Consider the following 5,680-nt stretch of genomic DNA (forward strand, 5'->3'; position numbering starts at 1 on the left):
CGCGAAGCTCGGACAATCTCCTCACCTCCGGGATGGGGTGTCTCTGCTCCTCCTGGCCCTGCTCGCTGGGAGAAAGAAGCCGGGAGAGCACTGCAGTACTTTGGTTTAACGGAGCTCCCTTTCCTGGGCTGTTGGCCCCAAGGCAGCTGCGTTTATTCTAGTCCCCGTCGCTGGGAGCGAGCGGAGTCGGTGCTCTCCCAGCGAGGCCCTGTGGGCCTATGCCAGCCGTGGGGGTTTGGAGGCCGCTCTCCTGCAGCTGCCCGGGCACAGGGAGGCTGCCGCAGCCCTGGGTCCTGTGCCAGGATCCTTTTTCCCTGTGCGCATCCCGCTCTGGGCCGAGGGACCTTCCCAGCAGCAACACAAGGATGGGGCCGGAGCAGGCAGAGGGCGCCTGGAGGGATGCAGAGGGGAGACGTGGCTGCTGTGGCAGCTCCCCGCATCCAACGTCCCTCTCCTCTGGCCCCGCTGAGCCGGACCCTGGGAAGATGCATGACTGCTCCCGCTAGCCTTGCTTGTGGCCTCGCTGTCCCCCCTTTCCCCATGGGCTTCCGTGTGCTTTGCGCCACCCACCGCAGGCGCCCAGCTTGGCTTCTGCTCAGTTGCAAGGAGCCCGTGCTTCTCCCAGGCTTCCCTCCCTTGAGCGGCACTTCCCTTCTCCTGCATGGCTCCAGCCGGCTCTCGTGGGGGGGGGGGGGTCTGGCTCATCCGCTGCGGTTCTAGGGCTTGCCACTGCTGTGTGTTTGTATCTTGTATTTTTAATGCACCAGGAATGTTTTTTGGCATAGGGACCAGTTGTCCGATGTGGTTTGTACTTGTTTCGGCCTCTAGATGATGCCATGTTTGGAAGGGCCACCGGGGGGGGGGGGGGGGGTCCTCCCAGCCCTGGCCTTTGTGCTCAGGAATTTGACAAAGCTGCTAAATCCGATGGGAAAACCGCATCTGCAGAGCGTGAGCGCGTCTCCTTCCCGCCTGGGCAGGGCCGTGGGGCAACCCCTGCCCGCCGGAGGGGCCGCGAGGCGGCGGGGGCGATGGCGCTGGTCTGCGACAGCTGCTGCGTGTGCGTGCGCTGGTTCTTTGTGTCGCCTGCACTCAATAAACCGCCTTTTCCGGATGCCGCAGTCTGTCGTAGCTCCGTGCGCTCCTCTTCCGCGCGGGGACGCTGCAGGCGGCCCCCCCCCCCCCAAATCCCTGAGCACTGCATCCTCCGTCTGTGGAGTGCTCCAGCCTCTGCTCCCCGGGCCTGCACCGGGGGGGGGGGGGGGGGGCGGGACCCCCAAGATGGGTCTCTGCTCCCTGGGGGCAGCTGAGGATCTGGGGGGCCCCCCTGGACCTGGGCGGGCCCCTGCCACTGAGGGGCCCCTGCTCCCCAAACAGGAGCAGTTTTCCCCCCCACATAAGTGGCGTTGCTGCACACCCCCCCCCCCAAAAGGTGTTGTGCCCCACCCCGAAGGTTCCCCCCCCCAAAGGGGTTGTGCGTCGTCCAAGCAGCCTGAGCTGCACCTCCCTTCTTTAAAAGAAAAAAAGGGTACCGGCCCCCCCCCTCCCCAGCAGAGGGGGGATTTCACTGACTTCCCCCTTCGCCCCCAACCACGCTGGGCCCCTTTTTGGTCGAGGCCCGGGTCGCCTCCACAAAAACAGCCGCTGCGTCACGGACAGGATTCGAACCTGTGCGGGGAAACCCCATTGGATTTCGAGTCCAACGCCTTAACCACTCGGCCACCGTGACTCCCGCGCCTGCTTTTGCCGCGCTCCGCCTAGACGGCCGCCGCGGCCGCCTCCGCCCCGCCCCTCTCGGCCTCGCTCGCCCCGGACCGGGCAGCGTCGGCCCGGTTCGGCCCGGCCCCGCCTGGCGCGGAGCAGCGCGGCCCGGTTTCGCACCGGGCTTTGCTTCGCCGCCGCCTCCGATCCGTTCGCCCATGGCGGCAACCCGAGGCCACTCGACATCCCCTCCCCCTTCTCCCCCCGGTACCGCAGGGGGCGGCAAAGCGCAGCTCCTCCGATACCGTCAAGGGGCGGTAAAGCGCGGCTCCCCCGGTACCGGCAGGGGGCGGTACGAGCGCGGCTTCCCGTACCGGCAGGGGGCGGTAAAGCGCGGCTCCTCCGGTGCCGACAGGGGGCGGTAGGGACGCGGCTCCCCCGGTACCGGCAGGGGGCGGTAAAGCGCGGCTCCCCCGGTACCGGCAGGGGGCGGCAAAGCGCGGTTCCCCCGGTGCCGGCAGGGGGCGGCAAAGCGCAGCTCCCCCGGTACCGGCAAGGGGCGGTAAAGCGCAGCTCCCTCGGTACCGGCAGGGGGCGGTAAAGCGCAGCTCCCCCGGTACCGGCAGGGGGCGGGTAGGGACGCGGCTCCCCCGGTACCGGCAGGGGGCGGTAAAGCGCGCTCCCCCGGTACCGGCAGGGGGCGGTAGGGACGCGGCTCCCCCGGTGCCGGCAGGGGGCGGCAAAGCGCAGCTCCCCCGGTACCGGCAGGGGGCGGTAGGGACGCGGCTTCCCCGGTACCGGCAGGGGGCGGTAGGGACGCGGCTTCCCCGGTACCGGCAGGGGGCGGCAAAGCGCGGCTCCCCCGGTACCGGCAGGGGCGGCAAAGCGCGGCTCCCCCCGTCGCCGGCAGGGGGCGGCCCGGCGGCGGCGGCGCGGCGCGGCGCGGCGCGGCGCGGCGGGGGGAGGCGGCGCGGCCCGCTCGAAGATGGCGGTGCGGAAGAAGGACGGCGGCCCCAACGTCAAGTACTACGAGGCCTCGGACACCGTCAGCCAGTTCGACAACGTCGTCTCTGGCTCGGCAAGAACTACAAGAAGGTACCGGCCCGTCCCCCCCCCGGCCCCCCCCCCCCCGGCCGCCGCCGCCGCCCGCCCCGGCCCGGCCTGTCACGGCGCCGCCACCGGGCACCCGGCGGGGCTGTCACGGCGGCGGCGGGCGGGCGGGCGGGCGGGGAGGGGGAGGCCCCGGCGCGGCCTGCTCACCCCCCCCCCCCCCCCCGCAGTACATCCAGGCCGAGCCCCCCACCAACAAGTCGCTGTCGAGCCTGGTGGTGCAGCTGCTGCAGTTCCAGGAGGAGGTGTTCGGCAAGCACGTCAGCAACGCGCCCCTCACCAAGCTGCCGGTGAGCCTGGGACCCCCCCCCCCCAAAAAAAAACACCCGGGACCGCGGCCCTGGACACCCCCCCCCCCCAAAAACGCCCCGGACTGCGCCCCAAAACACCCGGGACTGCGCCCCAAAACACCCGAGACTGTGGCCCATAAACACCCGGACTGCGCCCCCGGGACACCCCCCCCCCCAAAAAAAACACCCGGGACTGCGCCCCGGGACGCCCGGGACTGCGCCCCAAAACACCCAAGACTGTGCCCCATAAACACCCTGGACTGCGCCCCCGGGACCCCCCCCCCTCCAAAACACCCGGACTGCTCCCCAACACACCTGGGACTGCACCCTCGGGACCTCCCCAAACACCCGGGACTGCACCCCCGGGACCCCCCCCCCCCAAAAAAAAAAACCCTGGACTGCACCTCCATGACCCCCCGGGACTCTGCCCCAAAACACCCGGGACTGCGCCCAAAAATACCCGGGACTGCGCCCCCGGGATCCCCCCAAATACCCGGGACTATGCCCCAAAACACCCGGGACTGTGCCCATAAACGCCTGGGACTGCGCCCCCGGAACCTCCCAGACTGCACCCCAAAACACCTGGGTTTGCACCCCAAAACACCCTGGACTGTGCCCCCGGGACCCCCCCCAAAAACACCCGGGACTGTGCCCCAAAACACCCGGGACTGTGCCCCAGAGACACTGGGGACTGTGCCCCCAAGACCCCTCCCCAAAACACCCAGGACTGTGTTCCCAAGACACTTGGACTGCGCCCCACAACAGGCTGGACTGCACCCCTGAGACACTGGGACTGCTCCCCGGAAACACCTGGGGCTGCACCCCCAACACAACTGGGACTGCGCCCCTGAGACCCCTGGGACTGCGCCCCAAAATACCTGGGACTGCACCCCCGAGACCCCTGGGACTTGCGCCCCAAAATACCTGGGACTGTGCTCTGGAGACACTGGGGACTGCACCCCCGAGACCCCTGGGACTGCGCCCCAAAATACCTGGGACTGCACCCCAACACACCTGGGATTGCGCCCCTGAGACATTGGGGACTGCACCCAAAACACAGGGGACTGTGCCCCTGAGGACTGCGCCCCGGAGACCCCTAGACTGCACCCCAAAACACCTGGGACTGCGCCCTACAACACCCGGGACTGCGCCCCGAGACACTGGGGACTGTGCCCCACAACACCATGACTGCACCCCAAAACACCCGGATTGTGCCCCAAAACACCCAGGATTGTGCCCCCAGACACTGGGGCAGGTGTCAGCTGCGCCCCAGAGAACACCCCCCGCCCTCAGGGACAGGGTCCCAATGGCTTGGGGACTGCGCCCCCAAAGACACCCAGGACTGTGCCCTATGGCCGAGGACTGCACCCCAAAGACACCTGGGGACTGCGCCCCAAAGAAACCCGGGGCGTGCGCCCCAAGGACACCCGAGGACTGTGCCCTGCTGGCCCGCGGACAGCACCCCAATGGCTTGGGGACTGCGCCCCAAATGCACCCGTGGACTGTGCCCTGGTGACACCCGGGATCCCGGCCTAGGGACAATGCTCCAAACGAGGACAGTGCCCCGACGGCCTGGGGACAGTGTCCCAGTGACACCCGGGGACAGCGCCCCGGCCTAGGGACGATGCCCTGAGGCCCTGGGGACAGCGCCCGACCATGGACAGCGCCCCGAGACCTGGGACAGCACCCCAGCACCTGGGGACAGCGCCCCGACCACGGACAGCGCCCGGCGCGCGGGGACAGCGCCCCGAGGCCTGGGGACCGAGACCCAAAACCTGGGGACAGCGCCCTGAACAGGGACAGAGCCCCAATACCTGGGGACTGAGCCCCAAAACCTGGAGACCGAGCCCCGAGACCTGGGGACAGCACCCTGAACAGGGACAGAGCCCCAATACCTGGGGACCGAGCCCTAAAACCTGGGGACCGAGCCCAAAACCTGGGGACAACACCCTGAACAGGGACAGAGCCCCAAAAACCTGGGACTGAGCCCCGACACGCAGGGACAGAGCCCTGACACCTGGGGACGGCGCCCCAACGCCCTGGGGACGGCGCCCCAGCGCAGGGCCTGCGCTCGGCCGCGGGGACGGCGCCGTCCCCCCCTCGCTGGCCGCCCTCCAGCCCTCTCCGCTGACCCTTTCCTCCCGTTACAGATAAAATGCTTCTTGGATTTCAAGGCGGGGGGAGCCCTGTGCCACATCCTGGCGGCGGCCTATAAATTCAAGAGCGACCAAGGATGGTGAGCTGCCCCCACCCTCCCTTTCGCCCCCGCGGCGGGCGGGCGGGCGAGCGCGGGCCGGGGTGGGGGCTGCGGGAGCAGGTCGGATCCCTTTGCCCCCCTCAAGGGACCGCCCGGGGGGGGGGGGGTCTCCGGGCTGCCCGTCTAACCTGCCCATCTGCACGGTAAGCAGGTGGGGGGCAGAGCCCCCCCCCCCTCCCCGGGCAGGGCCCCCGTCGCGGGGCTCGGGTGCTCCCCTCGCTGTCCCCCCGGCAGGCTTTGAATAGCTGCTGAGAGACCTGAGCTGTGGCTTTCATGAGAGTCGCTCTTTTCTTCCAATAAGGCGGCGTTTCGATTTCCAGAATCA

At 69.2% G+C, this 5,680-nt stretch overlaps 1 protein-coding gene and 1 non-coding gene across 2 annotated transcripts in view; one reads left to right on the forward strand and one right to left on the reverse strand.

Moving 5' to 3' along the window:
- Positions 1–1,644: 1,644 nt before the first annotated feature.
- On the reverse strand, positions 1,645–1,726 carry TRNAS-CGA (transfer RNA serine (anticodon CGA)). The gene has a single exon. It is a non-coding gene; the product is annotated as a tRNA-Ser (tRNA).
- Positions 1,727–2,637: 911 nt separating this feature from the next.
- Positions 2,638–5,680, forward strand: part of SMARCC2 (SWI/SNF related, matrix associated, actin dependent regulator of chromatin subfamily c member 2) — a 9,766-nt gene continuing 6,723 nt past the window's right edge. The window contains 5 exon segments of the mRNA XM_067313950.1: positions 2,638–2,759; positions 2,762–2,793; positions 2,979–3,098; positions 5,249–5,334; positions 5,657–5,678. Of these exon segments, the coding sequence (XP_067170051.1) occupies positions 2,684–2,759; positions 2,762–2,793; positions 2,979–3,098; positions 5,249–5,334; positions 5,657–5,678 (336 nt within the window). The 5' untranslated portion in view covers positions 2,638–2,683.

This window comes from Apteryx mantelli, chromosome 33 (genome assembly GCF_036417845.1).
Source record: "Apteryx mantelli isolate bAptMan1 chromosome 33, bAptMan1.hap1, whole genome shotgun sequence".
NCBI lineage: Eukaryota > Metazoa > Chordata > Aves > Apterygiformes > Apterygidae > Apteryx > Apteryx mantelli.